The sequence below is a fragment of the Nilaparvata lugens genome, chromosome 7 (genome assembly GCF_014356525.2).
Source record: "Nilaparvata lugens isolate BPH chromosome 7, ASM1435652v1, whole genome shotgun sequence".
NCBI lineage: Eukaryota > Metazoa > Arthropoda > Insecta > Hemiptera > Delphacidae > Nilaparvata > Nilaparvata lugens.
The window spans coordinates 3,755,050-3,775,529 of record NC_052510.1 but is presented as its reverse complement, the minus strand read 5'-3'; the positions used below and the strand labels follow the sequence as shown (position 1 = coordinate 3,775,529).

General features: G+C 36.7%; 1 protein-coding gene across 1 annotated transcript in view; it reads left to right on the top strand.

Annotated features, from left to right (window-relative positions):
• Positions 1-20,480, top strand: part of LOC111058841 (N-acetylglucosamine-1-phosphotransferase subunits alpha/beta) — a 44,001-nt gene that overhangs the window by 2,767 nt on the left and 20,754 nt on the right. Inside the window, 5 exon segments of the mRNA XM_039433451.1 lie at positions 1,628-1,818; positions 10,846-10,974; positions 15,034-15,233; positions 17,278-17,380; positions 19,582-20,478. Of these exon segments, the coding sequence (XP_039289385.1) occupies positions 1,628-1,818; positions 10,846-10,974; positions 15,034-15,233; positions 17,278-17,380; positions 19,582-20,478 (1,520 nt within the window).

The window sequence follows — 20,480 nt, the reverse complement described above, 5'->3', positions numbered from 1 at the left end:
AACATTGCTTATTTTTTAGTGTTGTTTCACTAGGATGTAACTAAATTAATCCATTGTTTGATTCTGCTGAGGATGATAGGCCCTAGCTAGTGCATAGTTATGAATTATTTATTTCATTCATTCATTCATTTATTGTATAACATACTATAATCATAATACATTTATACATTGATCGTTAAAATATTATTCTCAACTATGAAAGATTGGGAAAGAAACAACAGGCTTAAAGCCCAAAACTTTCCCAAATTTGGATAGAAATTGTCCAAAAATTAACACTTATAAATGGGTCCTCAGTTTTATAGTGAGGTCCACGTTATAATGGCATGTTGGAGAAAGATAGGAGAACAGTGATGTTGATTCTCTTCCTTGCCACTGTCATCTATAGAGGATATCTGATACAGTTATATCTCATGTAATATCACCTGTTCATTCTTGTTTAAAATAATCAATTTATATTTTATTCGTCAAGAAGATATATTTTTAATGATTTAATAATAAATATTCACAATCGAGATTGAATATTCTGTTGATTAATTATATCTCTACTTTGTTAAAAACTATCTGGCAACGTTGTGAAACTAGAGAATGATATCACTATCTGATTTGTCAAATGAAAGACAAGGATAGCAACCCCAATGTTAATCAAATGCTGCCATTATAACGTGCACCTCACTATAAGTAGGTGTTTTCTGAATCACCGCCTGGTGATTTTAAAGCTCTAGCCGGTGAGGGGAGCACTCACTTCCCAGGAGCTGTCCTCAATCAGTCACCTTTCCAACGGTCGAACTGAGAGCACGGCGCTTAACTAATCAATATAACCAATTCTTCATGGATTCATGATTAGCATTGGCTGTGGAGATTCCATCATTAAAAAAATAAAAACAGCAAGAACCTATTAAGAGGCTCTACATAACCACCAAAATGTTGAGGCGATCCAGCTTTTGGAAAACGCAACATTGACGAGGAGATTGGAAAGGAAGAAGCCAACAGATCTGGTATAAACCTCCAGGAGTGCTTAGTTAAAGTGGAAAAAATTAATATTGCAATTTAGTGCAGTGATTATGAATGAGCTAATTTAAAACAAGGAGAAGCTATTACAAGATTCTTCTTGTAAAATTAATCGAAGTATTAATTTAGGATAGAAATAACTGATCGTTAGTCCTAGTATTAGTAACAGTTATATATAATAAAAAAACTGACAGATTCAATAACTGGAGAATCACAATACTGTAGTCCATAATATTAACACCACTGTCGTATTTAATTATGATGTAAGATACATACATTTTTGAGGACTATTGAAATGACTAGAAAGTAACTTTTCTCTAATAAATGTATATAATAATACTAATACTGGTGGTGATGCCCACATAAGCTCTTAGGCTTGTGCGTGGGTAATGAGTGAGAGGGATGATGATGAGAGATGACGACTACTTTTTAGGTAGTCGGGACCGACGGCTTATGGTCTCCTCCGAAAGACGGGGTACTAGTAGTTACTATAATTTAAACAATTAAAGTAGCCCTTACTTAAATACTGTATTATTGAGAGAATTCAATAAAGTACAATTGATTTTCATAAAATTGTTTAAATATTCTTTAATCGAATGTGTTCTTATTCATTTTTCAGATAGTAGTTTGGCAAATATTTACCATCCAAATAATACAATCATTTTTCAAGTGCCATGCAGTCACATGCATAAAATCAGCAGATCTCTTCTGAGGACTTGGTTCAGAGACAGTGTGAAAGGATTTTGGGTTTACAAGAAAGTATGCAAAGTAGTTGTGCAATTGAAAATTGATACAATGCTTATTTTAAAGGTAAGTAGCATAGAATTTATGTTATATTATTGTTTAATTCGACTAATTTTAGATTGTTATAGTGAGGTCTACGTTATAATGGCAGTGTTTGATGGTATTGCTATCCTTGTCTATCATTCATCAACGGGGATAGCGCTATCTCTTTCTCGCTTTGCTCTGTTGCCAGATCGTCTTTGAACAATGTAGAATTAATAATTAATTAACAAAATATTTCATCTTAGTTATGAAAATAACTAAAATTTAGACTCTTTGAATAATTATTAAGTTACTGTTCTAGATTTTTTGATTCTAGACTTCAATAGTATCCATTTGATTCAAAATTTGCTCGTTTATCTGAGTATTGAAAAGCGTAAATTGTATTTTGAAAAGTGAAAGTGGCATAACCAACATTTTGATTTGGACAGTGCAGTATAAATTAGAAATGGGACAGTTTTGGGCATCAGCCTGTTGTGCCTTTCCTCATGTCAAGTATTTGTACACAATGTGATAAATAAATAAAATACATTATGAAGTTATTGAAAAATATAATTTATTTCTGAATAGAATATAATTGATTATTTCAACGAGAATGAACAGTTAATATTACATCGATAAACCTGTATCAGCTACCGTCTATAGAAGACATTGACAAGACAGAGGATTGGCAACGTTGTTCTCCTATATTTCTCCACTACCATTATAACGTGGACCTCACTATAGTGTTCAATAGTGATATTCTCTTCAAACTGTTGGTAAAAAGCAGTCGTCAGGTCATGTTAGATGCCCTGAAATTGATCAGCTACGACCTGAAAACTCTGACACCAGACCTGAGCCAGCCAGGTCACTCGATATTATTATTACTTCAAACTGTCATCATCTTTTGGAATAACATCAATATTCCCCGTTTAATTAATGCTGACAGGATAAAGTGAATCTCACTACACCCAAGTAACTGATCCATGTAATTATAGAAAGGTCCACGTTATAATGGCAGTGAAGCAAGATAGAAGAACAACGTTGCCGATCCTCTGTCTTGTCAATGCCTTCTATAGACGCTAGCTGATACAGGTTTATTGATGTAATACTAACGGTTCATTCTCGTTTAAAATAATGAATTATATTTTATTAAGAAAGAAATTATATTTTTCAATAATTTCATAATGAATTTACATAATTAAGATGAAATATTTTGTTAATTAATTATTAATTCTACATTGTTCAAAGACGATCTGGCAGCAGAGAAAAGCGAGAAAGAGATAGCGCTATCCGCTTTGTCGAATGATAGACAAGGATAGCAATACCATTGCCAATCAAACACTGCCATTATAACGTGGACCTCACTATAGTTCTTGCTTGTTTGATTTTTTGAATGTCTATGTTTCACTTGTCTTGTTTTGTCTTAAAAACTTTAATTATCAGTTCCACATTGATCTGTTTCTGACTTGCAATTAATTTTTGTCTTCCATGTTCAAGATACTATTAGTATGAAATTAATACTGTAACTATTTATAGGCCCACTTGCCAGATTAAATAAATAAAAAAATAAATAAATTGTTAAATAACTTGAAAATAATATTCTTCATTAACAGCTCTTCGCTCATCTAGGCGATCTAAATTTATCCATAACTACAGTGAGGCCCACGTTATAATGGCAGTGTGTGATTAGCAATGGTATTGCTATCCTTGTTTATCATCCAAGAACGCGGATAGCGCTATCTCTTTCTCGCTTTGCTCTGTTGCCAAATAATCTTTTAAAAATGTACAATTAATAATTTACAAAATATTTCATCTAATTTATGAAAAATTATAATTATTTGAAAATAAATTCCTTATCGAAAAAAAAAAGAAAATATACAAATAAAATGTTGATTATTTTAAACGAAATGAACAGTTGATATTACATTAATAAACTGTATTAGCTACCGTCATAGAAGGCATTGACAAGACAGATGATCGGCAACGTTGTTCTCCTATCTTTCTCCACTGCCATTATAACGTGGACCTCACTATAGCAGGTAACCCGTACTCCACAAGTGTTCAATTAAAACTTGACCTACTGAAATCTTGAGCAACTGGAAATAAGCCTCTAACCATCCTCGGTAAATTAAGAATCTATATACAGAATTTCAAGTTAATCAGTCCAGTAGTCCAGACGTGATGATGCGTCGTTCGTGTATTTCCCATACCGTACATGTATAAGTCTTTCCTTTATTATACAGACTTTATAACTTTGAAAACACAAAAATATTATTAAAATTACTTACAGAATTGAGAAAGGTGTCATTTATGTTACAATACACTTCAAGTTTAATGTGTGGGTGTTATTTTGGTTCGATGTGACAGCCGTTGGTAATGCGACATACTTGCTACCGATAATCGATTTCTTGCCAAACTCGTACCAACATAACTATTGAATGAAAAAGACTAAGAAATTGTCAAAAAAAAAACACTGATTTATTGATAATTAGAAAGACCGGTTTCGGTTATTACACCATTGTCAATCTCTGATAATGAGAGAGGAGATAAGATATAGAATGTTAACGGCCTGACGTTGTTTGTTTCGGCTCCTGTTTTTTTCTCGAGTTTAGCAAGTTTTAGTTGTAGTTGAATTCTAATTTTTGGCTGACTTGTGCAGTGTGTACTCATCTTTAATCACTCCAAATTTCAAATTCTTTTCTTGAGTGGTTGCTGTGATTTCAACAATTTATTTTTCGAACATGCCTAATTCTTCGCCAGCAGTGCTAAGGAGCAAGCTAACCAAGGTCGCAACCGGTGGCGATAAGGGTTCGGCATCGAGCGATCGCCCGTCGTCCGCATCATCCTCGTCGCGACCAGGGGGAGGGGTGGCCGGCTGATAAAGGTATGCTCAAACAATTGTAGCCGAACTCTTGTCAGATAACAAGTTCCTTGACAGTCTCGTCGACCGTGTTGTTATAAAACTCAATGATACTCTCGATGAACTGATAAAAGCACGTATCCAGAGCGAGTACGAGCCGCGTTTGTCAGCGATGGAGAAGAGAATCGACTCATTGGAGGCGGAAATACATGACATCACTAAAAAGGCAGCATCTCGGTCCGAATTGTATGAGCGTAAGTTAGACGCTCAAGAACAGTATCAACGGCGTAATAATGTTCGAATATTTGGTCTGCCGGAGAGGAATGGAGAAAATGTCACCGAAATTGTCACCAAACTATGTGGTGAAAGATTAAAATTTCAGTGGATGCAGCGCAGATCGACCGCTGCCACAGAGTGGGCCGTCTTCCTGGAGCTGGAGTGACTCAGGCGAGACCACGAGCTGTTATCGTCAAGTTCGTGAGCTACCAGACTCGGCGCTCGGTGTTATCGGCGAGGAGGCAGCTCAAGGGTTCAGATGTCACCATAAGAGAGGATCTCACCAGACGAAGACATGCTCACTTCCGCGAGGTGGCCGCCAGAGTGGGTATCCGGAATGCGTGGACGGTCGACGGCAGAGTGATGTGGCGCGAGGGTGACAGAGTATTTTCCAGTGAGCCGTGAGCTTCTTTTTTGATATTATTATTCTTATAAGCATTTTAACCACGGACTGTAAAGCTCTACAGAATGTTGAGGAAAATGATTTGAAGAACTATTTTTTTTTTCATACATATTATTCATTTAATTATTCAGTGAATCATTCCACTTAATTATCGGTTCAGCTAATGCAGTCAATATATCCAGTAAATTGTTGCTTATTTCAGTAATTTCAGTTCAGTTCTATTAATTCAATTTAACTGATCAAATTTGTTCATTCACTCAGTTTTATTTAGTGAGTCATTTAATCCTCTTACTTTTAAATATTACTCTTTATCGTTGATTGGCTGGATGGTCAAATCTAAGACAGTCTTACATTTCCTCTTTCAAACTTTTCCATTCGGTCGAATCCATATATCATTTTGATGTCTTCATTGAATTTTATCTCTGAGTGTGAATGAAGAGTAGGATCTCAGGTGCTTCAGTGATTGTGATCTGCTTATCTTTTGCATACCATTATCTTGACTACGTCTCTCTTATCTGTTCCCCCCGTTTTAAAATTATTTTAATCGGTAGGGTTCATCTCCAAGGCATGATAACAACAACGTTTTTTTTCTCTTTTCTACATTTTTCAAATCAATCTCATTTTCCTGTGTCACAATGGAAGAGGTTAACGCTCATACCTATATTTATCAGTATGCTGTTCATTGCCTTTTACTTGTCTCTTTTTTTCTAACCAACTACAGTATCTTGATTAAGTCATCTGCTTTCTTTTCTTCTATCAATCATTCGCTGTTTCTCTAGGATTTATTTCAACATTGTCTGCTGTAGAATGTTTATATTGATGGAGCCGAACTGCTTGGGCCATCTTATAAAGCGTTATCTTATTGTGTGATAGCGCTCGACTTTTTAACCATTTATTTTCTTTTTATCTCTTATGATTTCTTTATTTCTTCTCTCATTTCTTTCTTTGTGTGTGTGTGTCAGAATGATTGTGGAGAGTGTCTTTTTTGTAACGTTTCGTTGTTACGCCGATTCATCACTCTCTTCTGCCTTGCTGCTTCGTCGCAGCCACACTGTCTGTACAGCAGGATGACGGCGCGGCCGCGCTGAGTGTCGGCGGTTCTCTTAAGCGGGCTGTCTCTCCTTTCCCTGATCGACTTAGGATCGCTCATGTTAATGCGCAATCCCTTCTCTGTCATATAGATGAATTTAGGCACACTTTTGAGGACAAAGATTGTGACATCATTCTGATATCTGAGTCCTGGCTAAAACCAACAATCCCTAATCGACTTGTTGCACTCGAAGATTATGTGCTCATTCGGAATGACCGACTGCACAAGAATGGGGGAGGGGTTGCCGCATTTGTGAAGCGTTCTCTGCTGCCTGTTCATAAGTTCTCCTCCGATACCTCCCGTGCAGCTAGACCTGAATACATGTTTATTGAGGTTAAGTGTAACGGAGTTAAAATGCTAATAGCAGTTTGCTACAGGCCGCCTCATATTGGGTACATGTCAGAATTTGAGGAAGCACTACTTGAGCTGATGGTGCCCTATGAACATGTGGCTATCATGGGTGACTTTAATACTGACCTTCTTGGACCTGATACTCACGACAAAATACAACTTACCACTATGTTTTTTGCGAATGGTATGACCTTGCTGCCTCTCCAAGCTACGCACCATACATCCACTTCAGACACATTGCTTGATCTTATTGCAGTTGCTGATAAGAGAGCAGCTGTGTGCCATGGGCAGATCCCCTTTCCAGGCCTTTCTGCACATGATTTGATATTTCTAGTTTATAATATTAAGAGGCCCAAACCCAAACCTAAAATAATCACTTACAGAGATTATAAGAATATCAACTACCACAATTTGTTCAATGATGCAATTAATCTAGACTGGCTGCACATATTCCATACTAACGATGTTAATGTTATGTTGGACATTCTAAATCACAATATAATCTCTCTTTTTGAAAAGCATGCTCCTTTAAAAAATCGCAGAGTAACCAGGGATCCTGCTCCATGGCTCACAGATGAGATACGCCAGCTAATGAGGGATCGAGATTATTGGTGCAAAAAAGCAAGAGCGTCAAAAAGTCCCAATGACTTCAATCATTATAAGCGGTTGAGAAACTCTTGCAAGCAAACAATTAGAAATGCTAAAGCTACATTCTACCGAAACTTGATCTCCTCAAAACGATCATCAACTTCATCTCTATGGCGTACTCTAAGGGAGATTGGGGCTGGCAAGGAGAGGCAGGTACCGACTGTTGCTCACTCGCTGGATGATCTCAATGATTTCTTCACTGACATCCCTGTAAGTTTGGACCAAGCTCGTGCCCACTTCGATTCTCTGCCTGATTTTCATCCCAATGAAGACTTCTACTTCTCCAATGTCACAGAGCAGGAAGTCTTTTTTGCTGTTCATAGAGTGAAGAGTAATGCTGTTGGTGCAGACGGTATCCCAATCAAATTTATAAAAATTATCCTCCCTCTCATCCTTCCTTTCCTCACTCATTTGATCAATACCTCACTTTTAACGTCCGTTTTTCCCAATGACTGGAAGTCATCCATAGTGATTCCCTTGAACAAGATCCCTAATCCTCTCTCTCCATCTGATTACAGGCCTATTAGCTTACTGTCCGTCATGTCTAAGGTTCTGGAAATTATTGTACACTCCCAATTGAGCACTTTCATCCATGGTTCTGGATTGATTGGTGACTTTCAGTCAGGGTTCCGTGGCGGTCATAGCACCACCTCTGCGCTCCTGAGAGTCACTGACGACATCCGTAGAGCCATGGATAGTAGAGAGTTAACAGTTCTAGTCCTAATAGATTTAAGCAAGGCATTCGATAGCATTTTCCATCCTACTTTACTATATAAACTCAGAAACTTAGGTTTTTCCAACTCCACTGTGGCATGGGTAAGGTCCTATCTTCAGGGTCGGCGTCAGCGTGTGAGAGTTGGGGATGCCTCTTCACGGTGGCGTGAAGTGAACAGAGGAGTTCCTCAGGGTTCGGTATTGGGTCCTCTGCTGTTCAGCATCTACATAAATGACGTGACAAGCACTCTACTTACGACCAGACATCACCTGTATGCCGACGACTTACAAATATACCGGCACTGTAAGAAAAATGACTTTGACGTCACAGTTGATGAAGTCAATGCTGACTTGACTCGTTTGGTACGATGGACTGAGAATAATGGACTGAAAATTAACGAGACTAAATCAAAATCAATAGTAATAGGTTACTCAAGACTTTTAAACACACTTGACATAACTAACGGACCATATATAAAATTGAATAACATACAATTGCAATACAGCTCTGACGTGAAAAATTTAGGACTGACAATGACAAGGACTCTTGACTGGACCAGCCATGTGACTCAGACTTGTAACAGGGTCATTGGGGGGATCATGACGTTAAAGAGGATCTCTGACTTCATTCCCTTTTCAACGAAGGTTATGTTGGTCAAGACTCTGATTTTCCCGATCTTCAACTACTGTGACATTGTGACTCTTGACATGACAGTTCAACTTCTGCAGAGGATGCAGCGTGCACATAATTACTGTGTTCGCTTTATCTTCAACCTGAGACGTGACGACCATGTAACTGAATACTTCAACAGACTTGAACTCATGAAGCTGCGTGAGAGTAGATCATATCATGCTTTGTGCTTCCTCTATAAGATATTGAAAACTAAAACCCCTAAGTATCTGGCTGTAGAGTACCGTTACTTGGGTGATTTTGGTCGTGGAGGAACGCGGCATGGATCCCATCTGCTGGCTGTCCCAACACATAGGACTGTTATGTACAACAAGTCGTTTCTTGTGACAGCCTGTAGTTTGTGGAATTCTCTACCTGCTGAGCTAAGGCTTGTTGAGGGACATCGTCGGTTCGGCGCGGCTGTCTTGCGGTGGATCAGAGGTGGTGGACTCGGCTGGAATGTTAACTGAATCTTAACGTAAGTGTGTGTTGGTGTGTGTGTGTGTGTGTGTGTGTGTGTGTGTGTGTGTGTGTGTGTGTGTGTGTGTGTGTGTGTGTGTGTGTGTGTGTGTGTGTGTGTGTGTGTGTCTTTTCTTCCCTCCTTATCTATTCCTTTCTTCTTCTTTCTATCGAAATGGTCTATGGATTTTGAACTGACTCTTATACCGTTTTCATTTTTCCCTTTTTTATTATTGTATTTTTTCCACTGACTAAAATTCGAAAGAAAAATTTTTTTTCTCTTTCCTTCACTTGATATTTGAAAGTATTATTATTATTGTAAATTTAGTTTGTTTTCATAGTCTTATAATCTTTGTTGTACAGTGTTTTAGTTTTACTTAGAATTGTATTGGAGGGTTAAGTGTAAGAGAGGGCCGGCTGCGCCCTAACTTCGCCCTCCCAGGTTTTTTTAATAAAGGCAGCAAATCAATCAATCAATCAATCAATCTCTGATAAACAATGATAAGAGTTTATCAGAGATTGACAATGGTGTAATAACCGAAACCGGTCTTTCTAATTATCAATAAATCTGTGGTTTTTGACAACTTCTTAGTCTTTTTCATTCAATATGAATAATTACCACTATATCAACTTCTCAACTACACAAAAAGGAAAACCAACATAACTTGTGCAACCGCAGCGATCCAAATGTGATCCGATTTCGGAGGTCATTAAGATTGTCTGGTAGAGGCGGAACATAAACCTTATCCTCAATGAAACCCCACAGGAAGAAATCCATCGATGTTAAATCCGTTGAGAGAGGTGGCCATGCAATTGGCCCTGCATGGTGAATACAGCGAATTTGAAAGCAATTGTCTAGAAAGTCATGAACTTTTCCGTGAAAATGAGCTGGTGCACCGTCATGCTGAAAGTAGAAGGGCATCTTGTTCAGCATGACGGTGCACCACATCATTTCCACGGAAAAGTTTGGGAAATTAGAAAATTAGCTGGTACGAGTGTGGTAAGAAATCGATTATTGGTGGCATGTTTGTCGCATTACCAACGGCTGTCACATCGAACCAACATAACACCCACACCTTAAACTTGAAGTGTTTTATAACAAAATGACACCTTTCTCAATTCTGTAAGTAATTTCAATAAATATTTATGTGCTTTCAAAGTTGTAAAATCCTTTTATTATCACCCTTATAGAATAGGCCTATATTTATTTTTTTGTGTAGTTGAGAAGTTGATATTGTGGTAATTATTCATATTGAATGAAAAAGACTAAGAAATTGTCAAAAAACACAGATATATTGATACTTAGAAAGACCGGTTTATAACCGGTCTTCTATTTGTCAGAGATTGACAATGGTGTAATAACCGAAACTGGTCTTTCTAAGTATCAATGAATCTGTGGTTTTTGACAATTTCTTAGTCTTTTTCATTCAATACCTATATTTATTGCTATTTTCATCATTTTAGTTCAATCAATCAATAAAATGATTCATACATTCAATGAAAAACTGTAACCTAATATTAATGTGAAGTGATAGTTGTTCCGAATGTATTATAAATCTGTGTTTCTATTCAAATCTACGTATTATTGTTGGTTTCAACAGGGAAAACCATGGTTAATGCTGCATGTGGATGGAATGCATTTGAACATAACGGCTGTACATCAGATACTTGAACTGCCATCTAAGTTCAAAAGCACCGACTATCAAGCTTCTAGATATGATGACAAAGAGGTAATTTCTAATTTCAACTATTTGATCAGAAATTTGAAATCATTCCGTTAGATTGAAATATGAAATAGGTAATAATAATATCATTGTTGAATGAAAATGCCAAGGTCCGGTTGCATAAAAGTCTGTTTAAATGCTGATTGAATGGTACAAGAGCCAATCAGAGAAAGCTTTTTCGAAAATAAGGCTTCCGTGATTGGTTCTCATGGCATATAATCGGCTCCACACTGTTGTCGTATTGTTTCCAGGCTCTGTACAGATATAATGAACTTCCTTAATATTTAATCTCAATCATGAAATTTATTATTAAATCATAAAATATGTATTTTGTTGGTAAATATAACCTATTTCTTGAATTTCTTGAGATAAGATATACTCTCTTACGAAGCGTACTGCACTGCGTGGACCTTGACCTCCTCTACAATTCGCCTCCAATCATCTCTCTGACATGCCTGCCTCTTCCAATGCCTCACTCCTAAGCATGCCAAGTCCTTTTCTACATCCTGCAGCCATCGTGTTCTAGGGCGATCTAGACCTCTTAAAAACTTGATCCACTGAAATCTTGAAGAATTTGAAATAGGCCTATAACCATCCTTGATAAATTAAGAATCTATATGCGAAATTTCAGGTTAATCAGTTGAGTAGTTCAAACGTGATGATGCGTCGTTCGTGAATTTCCTATCCCGTCAGTGTATAAGCCAATTCTTTCCACTATTATAACATATATAGATATAGATATAAATATAATCGATCGTTATTAACAAGGATAATGTATCTATCAATGTATAAACTATTAGTTCTGTGAACAGTAGACCTCGCGCAGTTGTAAACCAGTCTCCTCTAATACTGTCCATCAGAGTAAATTCGGTCCTGTCCTATCGTGTCGGCGAGATATCGATGTATAAACGACTAATGGCTGTTTGGGTTGTATCGACAATGCTAATAATTTGATGTAAATAGCTATATGCTACTATCATCAAAAGCTTACCCAGTTGAAAGCAGAGAAAAGTCGGGAGAAAATACTATGCTACTTCAAGTTATCAATTGCATGCCTCACTGCATGCAACATGCCTCACTGCATGCAATTAATAGTCCACACAACAGCTGTTTTTTCATTAAGTCACCTTGAGATATTGAATTGCATGCGTCAATGCATGCAATATATAATCCACTCGACAGCTGATTTATGATGAATAATTCTATAGTCTGATTTTTACTCTGAAGAGCCCATGCACTAGGGAACTTGGATCGGCGAACCTGGTTCTTGCGAACCAAGTTCCCCAGTGTATGTGGAAAATTGGCAAACCGCGAACCAAATTCCTGACGAACTTGGTCTTCAATTTGGATTAAAAACTTTGTTCGGTTTGTCCGCCAGGGTGATTCATTCTATCTATATATATTCAATTTATTTTCTTCCCACAGCAGCTGCAAACTTTGAAACATCTCTAGACCCCGAAAGACACTGAAGTAACGAACGGTTGTTCGCTCCCCCCACTACAGTGTGTGGGACAAATCCTTCACGAATTTGGTTCCCCGAACCAAGTAGGCCGATCCAAAGTTCCCTAGTGTATGGGGCCCTTACGTCGACGCGCAATTTGAAAAGGAACATGTCAAATTTCATGAAAATCTATTACCGCGTTTCGCCATAAATGCGCAGCATATAAACATATAAACATAAAGAGAAATGCAAAACCGTCGACTTGGATCTCAGACCTCACTTCGCTCGGTCTATACTAAATAAAGAATTAATACTATATCAGATATACTTTTTTGACGTGAATCACAGCTATAAAAGACGGCAACCACTATAAAAATCTGGTGTGGTACACTCACACAACTTTCCTTGCTCATTGATCTATAAGCCTCATTAACGAGGATAATCTAGGGGAATAACATCATGAAAAATCTGGTGTGGTACACTCACACAACTTTCCTTGCTCATATTTGAAACTGCGATCAGACTTCTGTATATGTGTATATAAAATTGTTTTCAAAGAACTTTTTCTTTGTGTGAATAATTGTGAGATTCGATGATTTTTTTAGTCGTCATTTTTTTTAAAGTCGTCAAAACAGCTGTTCTACAAATTAAATATCTGGACTATGTGTTCTTTTTATGAACTGCGCTACCTACCTACCTCATGCACGAGAAAGAGGTTACTAAGTCCATTTCCCATGGATGGGGTGGACCCCCAACGGATTCCCAGGAAGGAGACTCATGCCAGTTGATAGAGCTGATAAATAACTATACAGGGTATGAATTTGAAAAAAATCGGTCAAGTTATTTTTGAGAAAATCGTGAAAAAGATGGTTTTTTAGTAATTATCCGCCATTTTTCTCGAGAATATTACGGAGCTCCAGCAATTTTCCCAGGAAAAAACTCATGTCATTTGATAGGGCTTATGAATAGCTATCCATGGTTTGAATTTGAAGAAAATAGATAAAGCCGTTTTCGAGAAAACTGTGAAAAACATGGTTTTTTAGTCATTATCCGCCATTTTTCTCAAGAATATTACGGAGCTCATGAATTTTCCCAGAAATGAGACTCATGCCAGTTGATAGTGCTTATGAATATCTATCCATGGTATGAATTTGAAGAAAATCGATAAAGCCGTTTTCGAGAAAACTGTGAAAAACATGGATTTTTAGTCACTATCCGCCATTTTTCTCAAGAATATTACGGAGCTCCTGAAATTTTCCCAAAAATGAGACTCATGCCAGTTGATAGGGCTTATAAATAGCTATCCATGGTATAAATTTGAAGGAAATCGTTAGAGCCGTTTTCGAGAAAACCATGAAAAACATGGATTTTTAGTCATTATCCGCCATTTTTCTCAAGAATATTACGGAGCTCCTGAAATTTTCCCAGAAATGAGACTCATGTCAGTTGATAGGGCTTATGAATAGCTATCCATGGTATAAATTTGAAGAAAATCGTTAGAGCCGTTTTCGAGAAAACCGTGAAAAACATGGTTTTTTAGTAATTATCCGCCATTTTTTCCGCCATCTTGAATTGGATTTTATTGAATTTCTTATTGTCGGATCCTCATGGTATAAGGACTTTAAGTTTAAAATTTCAAGTCAATCGGTTAATTAGGAATGGAGTTATCGTGTTCACAGACATACACACATACACACACACACATACACACACACATACATACACACACACAGACCAACACCCAAAAATCATTTTTTTTGGACTCAGGGGACCTTGAAACGTATAGAAAACATGAAATTAGGGTACCTTAATTTTTTTTGGAAAGCAATACTTTCCTTACCTATGGTAATAGGGCAAGGAAAGTAAAAACATGGTTTTTTAGTGATTATCCGCCATTTTTCTCAAGAATATTAAGAAGCTCCTGCAATTTTTCCAGAAATGAGACTCATGTCAGTTGATAGGGTTTATAAATAGCTATCCATGGTATAAATTTGAAGAAAATCGTTGAAGCCGTTTTCGAGAAAACCGTGAAAAACATGGTTTTTTAGTGATTATTCGCCATTTTTCTCAATAATATTTCGGAGCTTCTGCAATTTTCCCAGAAATGAGACTCATGTCAGTTGATAGGGCTCATAAATAGCTATCTAGGGTATAAATTTGAAGAAAATCGTTAGAGCCGTTTTTGAGAAAACCGTGAAAAACATGGTTTTTTAGTCATTATCCACCATTTTTTCCGCCATTTTGAATTGAATTTTATTGAATTTCTTATTGTCGGATACTCATGGTATAAGGACCTTAAGTTTGAAATTTCAAATCAATCGGTTAATTAGGAATGGAGTTATCGTGTTCACAGACACACACAGACCAACACCCAAAAATCATGTGTTTGGACTCAGGGGACCTTGAAACGTATAGAAAACATGAAATTAGGGTACCTTAAATTTTTTTGGAAAGCAATACTTTCCTTACCTAAGGTAATAGGGCAAGGAAAGTAAAAAGAAAATTGCCAACTATGCCAGCCTATCATTTCTACCGATTTTATAACGTAAATCTCACTATGCTTGTATCCATGGTTTTCAATTTTTGATTTGATTTATTTTTTAATGAAATAAATGTTTTTTCAGGAACTGAGATATTCGTTGAGATCTCTAGAAATGTATGCACCCTGGGTGAGAAAAGTCTACCTGGTTACCAACGGACAAATCCCAAATTGGTTGGAGCTGGAAAATCCTAAACTATCTGTGATCACTCACCGCATGATTTTCCCCAACAAAAGTCATCTGCCTACGTTCAGTAGTCCGGCTATTGAAGCTCATCTGCACAGGTTGGTTCTCATTAATTTAAAGATTTCTTCTTCTTCTTCTTCTTCTTCTTCTTCTTCTTCTTCTTCTTCTTCTTCTTCTTCTTCTTCTTCTTCTTCTTCTTCTCCTCCTTCTCCTTCTCCTCTCCTTCTCCTTCTCCTTCTTCTTCTTCTTCTTCTTCTTCTTCTTCTTCTTCTTCTTCTTCTTCTTCTTCTTCTTCTTCTTCTTCTTCTTCTTCTTCTTCTCTTCTTCTTCTTCTTCTTCTTCTTCATCATCCTCTCCCTCTGTTCTACCCATTCATGAAATTATCATAAATGATTGTATTATCAAAACGTCTATACTAGTAGTTCTGCGAACAGTAGACCTCGCTCATGAATACAACTCTCAATCTAATGAGAAGGGCCTGTGAGTACAGTATATTATCGTGAAGATTTAGCCATGTCATCTATTATTTTCTCCATTGAAAGTGCTAGAGACACTGTTTGCAGGTACACCGGCCTTATCAAGGAGGTACCTTTATATATCGTCTCCATATTCACAATATAAACATATATTACAACTTTTCTAATAATTAATTATAAGAAATCGGTCAACTGACGGAAAAATGGAATATGCAGTAGGCAATTTAGATGATGAATCGTCTCACAGACGATGGTGAGATGGAAAACGATTCTAAATAAGATGGGTTTGTTGGTGACAATGACAGGAGGTTGCTAATGATGTTTTTCATGAAAAGTGGATTCAATGTTATGGCTTGTTATGCAGAATGTTAATGCTCACAAAATCGGTTTCCGATCTCATACCAAAAGACTTGACACTGTAGAGCGACACAAAAATGCACGAATGCGAAAAAGTAGGAACATGAGTTGCTGTATCTTCAAAGATACTTTTGAGGTTATTCTACGGTTTTTTAAATATTACAAAAAAACCGGAGGTATTACCAAAAATCGCTACACATACGTTTCTGCGCCTTGTTTCAAAGAACTTGCATACCAATTAATTTCATCCAAATCGGACAATAACTGCGACTGTAACTGCGGTACAAACAAACAGACAAACGCCGATCGAGTCGAAACTAAGACCTCAGCTTCGCTTCGGTCAATTATCATTCATCACCTTGGCTCACAATATTCTATAGTGAGGTCCACGTTATAATGGCAATGTTTGATTAGTAATGCACTAGACTGTGCATTAACATGGTTCAGACTACAGACATCACGCATCACTGATAATGCCTTATAAACATATCAGCTACTCCCGCTATACATACATGATTGCCGTGTTTGATTAGCAATGATATTGCTATCCTTGTCCATCATTCAACAAAGCTGATAGCACTATCTCTTTCTCGCTTTGCTCTGTAGCCAGATCGTTTTTTAACATTGTAGAACTAATAATTAATCAACAAAAATATTCAAGACAGAGGATCGGCAACGTTGTTCTCCTATCTTCCTCCACTGTCATTATAATGTGGGCCTCACTATAGAAGGTTGTTTTCTATAAAAAAGTGTTCTTTTTCTCCTTCTTCTTCCTTCTTTCTTCTTCCTTCTTTCTTCTTCTTCTTTCTCTTCTTCTTCCTTCTTTCTTCTTCTTCTTCTTCTTCCTTCTTTCTTCTCTCTTCTACCTTGATTCTTCTCCGTCTCCGTCTTTTGGTAGAGAGTTAGTGGGGAGGATATTTTTAATATTCTTTCCGAAGAATGGACATTGATATGTCCAAAGCTCCGCCAATTTATGTAGATGCATAACAATATAATTATCTATAGTTATTATATTACAAATTACTTTTCATATCATATACAGTTCAATAATTATTTTCTTAGTCTATATTATGTAAATTCATCTATAATTTTGCTGTATTGTAAGCTATTGTAATAAGTGTATAAGCCAGTATATATTGTAATCTACATAAATAAAGTACTCAATCAATCAATCAATCAATCTCCTTCTCTCTTCTCTTCTTCCTCTCTTTCTTAATCTTCTTCATTCTCCCCTTCTTCAACATCTACTTCTTCTCATTTTTTCTACTTCTCCTACTTCCGATTTTAATGAAGTATCCTTTTTTTCCAGAATACCAGGCTTATCTCAGAAGTTCCTGTACCTGAATGACGATATACTTCTCGGTGATCATATTCTACCTGAAGATTTTATTTCACCCCGAGAGGGACAGAAGGTAAATATTGTCATTCATTTATTTAATCATTCAGAATTACACAACTTACAGAAAAGTAGCACAGGCTTATAATCCCAAAACGGTTCCAATTCTAATTTATACAACAGTCCAAATGTAGCTAGAGGTTATGCGTCACTCAACATTCTTTAATTACACACTCAATTTACAACTCAAAACACCCAAAAATAATTTTGAAATTAAAAAAATACTTCTAAATTAAATTAAATTGATCACAATATTAATTAGAAAATTCCAAACTTTGAAAAAACTATAAAGTTTTGAGACCGAAAAGACAAACACATTACTTAGAATTTTGCATTGTGATTACACCTGCGTCGATAATACTATCTATAACTGGCAACAATGCCGGCCTATGATTTTCAGTGACTTTATAACGTAGATCCATAGAGAAAAGATAGCATAAGAAGATATCCCATGGTATAGGGCGTTCATTTTCCAATTTCCAATGTTGACTCAAGCCGATAGTCCTAATAATTTATTATGTTTTCAATTATTCTGATCGTTCAATGAGTCACTATAGTGATAGCCGCGTTTTAATGACAGTGAAGAAAGATAGGAAAACAGCGTTGCACTGCCACTGGCTTGTAGCTGATTCCGGTTTATATGATGTCCCTTGCTACGGTTTTTTAAATATTACAAAAAAACCGGAGGTCTTACCAAAAATCGCTACACATACGTTTCTGCGCCTTGTTTCAAAGAACTTGCATACAAAATTTTATCCAAATCGGACAATAACTGCGACTATAACTGCGGTACAAACAAACAAACAGACAAAAGCCGATCGAGTCGAAACTAAGACTCGAAGAATAATAGCTTATTAACTGTTCATTATTGTTAAAATTATCAATCATATTTTATTCGTCAAGAAATTAAAACTTTTCAATGATTAAATAATAATGTGCTTTTAAAATATGAAGTTTTTTTTTGGCCCTACAAAATTATTTCTTTAATATTTGAATATTTGTTATTTAAGTGATAATAATGTGAAATATTTCTTCTATGTTTGGTTTTGAAGCATGTATGTTTAAAAATCAACGTTTTGAAAATAATTGAGGATTGAAAATTTTGTGAAGTGAACAACTGCAAGACCTCACCTATTTCGAACTATGTAACCTTATCTAAATTTGGGAGAGGAATAGCACAAGGTTACCTTATTTTTCCTCTCCCTATCATTTTGATGATGTAATTATTGCATCAATCAATAAATACAGAATAAAATGAATTCTCACAATTGAGATTTAATATTTTGATGATTAATTATATTTCTACTTTGTTATGATCTGGCAACAGATCAGAGGTAGAAAAGGATTGTTCAGTCTTCTTTTCGGATGATAGATTAGTATAGCAACACCAATGTTAATCAAATACTGCCATTATAACGTAGACCTCACTATAATTAGGTGTTTTCTGAACCACAGCCTTGTGATTATAAAGCTCTTGCCAGTGAGGGGAGCGCTCACTACCCAGGAGCTGTCCTCAAGCAGTCACCTTTCCAACGGTCGAACTGAGAGCACGGCGCTTAACTTATCAATGTGACATTTTTTCCAAAAAACGTGACATTTTTTCCCAAAAACGTGACATTTTTTCCAATACTTTATCAATCCATGACCGGATTGTAGTGTAGATAATGATTGATTGATCGATTTATTATTAACTGACTGATTTAATGCTCGATTGAAAGGTTCACTGTCTGACTGATTAATTAATCGATTGACTGTCTGATTTACTATCTGACTGATTGATAGATGACTGATTAAGTGATTAATTAACTATAGTGCGGTCCACGTTATAATGGTAGAACGATGGAGAAAGATAGGAGAACAACGTTGCCGATCCTCTGTCTTGTCAATGTCTTCTATAGACGGTAGCTGGTACAGGTTTATTGATATAATATTAACTGTTCATTCTCGTTTAAAATAATCAATTATATTTTATTCGCCAAGAAATTATATTTTTCAATCATTTAATAATGAATTTTCTTAATTAAGATGAAATATTTTTTTAATTAATTATTCATTCTACATTGTTAAAAGACGACCTGGAAACGTTGTGGATCTAGAATAGGATAACGTTATCTACTTTGTCGAATGATAGACAAGGATAGCAACACTAATGTTAATTGAATACTGCCATTATAACGTTGGCCTCACTATAGATGATGATTGATTGATTGCTTGCAGGTGTACCTATCATGGCCGATACCCGACTGCGTTGCCTCATGCCCATGGTCATGGGTGGGTGATGGAGTGTGTGACCCCCAGTGCAACCATAGTGGGGCATGCGCTCATGATGGCGGTGACTGTCTCCCGTCTGCGGTGGGTGATGGATCTGTGTTTCATGATCAGGGTGGAGCCCTTATGGGTGATGAGGCAGTGGGTGATCAGGGTGGGGCTCATGAGGATGAGTACGAAGTTGTGGCTGGGGAGGGACAGGGGAGGAGGAAGAGGGGTGTGGGAGGAGGAGGAGGAGGTGAAGGAAGAGGAGGTGATGGTAAAGTTGGTTTTGAAGGTTGTGGAGAAGGAGGAGGAGGAGGAGGAGAAGATGTTTTAAAAGCAGTAAGTGTAAGAGTAAGTAGTGGAGGTGTTAGAAAAAGAGTAGAGGAGGAGAAAGATGGAAGAGTTGGAGGGCATCTGGTGAGAAGAGAAGGTAGAGATGAAGGAGAAGAAGAGAAAGAAGTTGAAGGGGAAAGAGGAACTGGTGTTGTAGCAGGGAGAAAGATAAAAAGTATCGTAGAAGGAGGAGAATTGAATACAAAAGAGACTAGATTTGAAATGGAAACAAATGCAAAAGTGGAGGAGGAAACAGCTGGAAAGGCAATTGAATCAGGAGTAGGAGACATTGAGAAAGAACAAAGTATTCATGACAGCAGAACTAAACTAGAATCAAATAAAAAAGTGATTAAAACATATTTTATAGGAGTATTAAGCGCGAAAGAGGGTGGAAATGAAGAGAAAATTGAATCAAATGCAGGAAATGAAGTTGAGAAAATGGAAGTGGGAGAAGAATCAAGAATAGGAAAAATTGAGGAGGAGCAGTTATTCGTTGGAAGCAGTAAGAAAATAATCTTCACCAAGAAGAG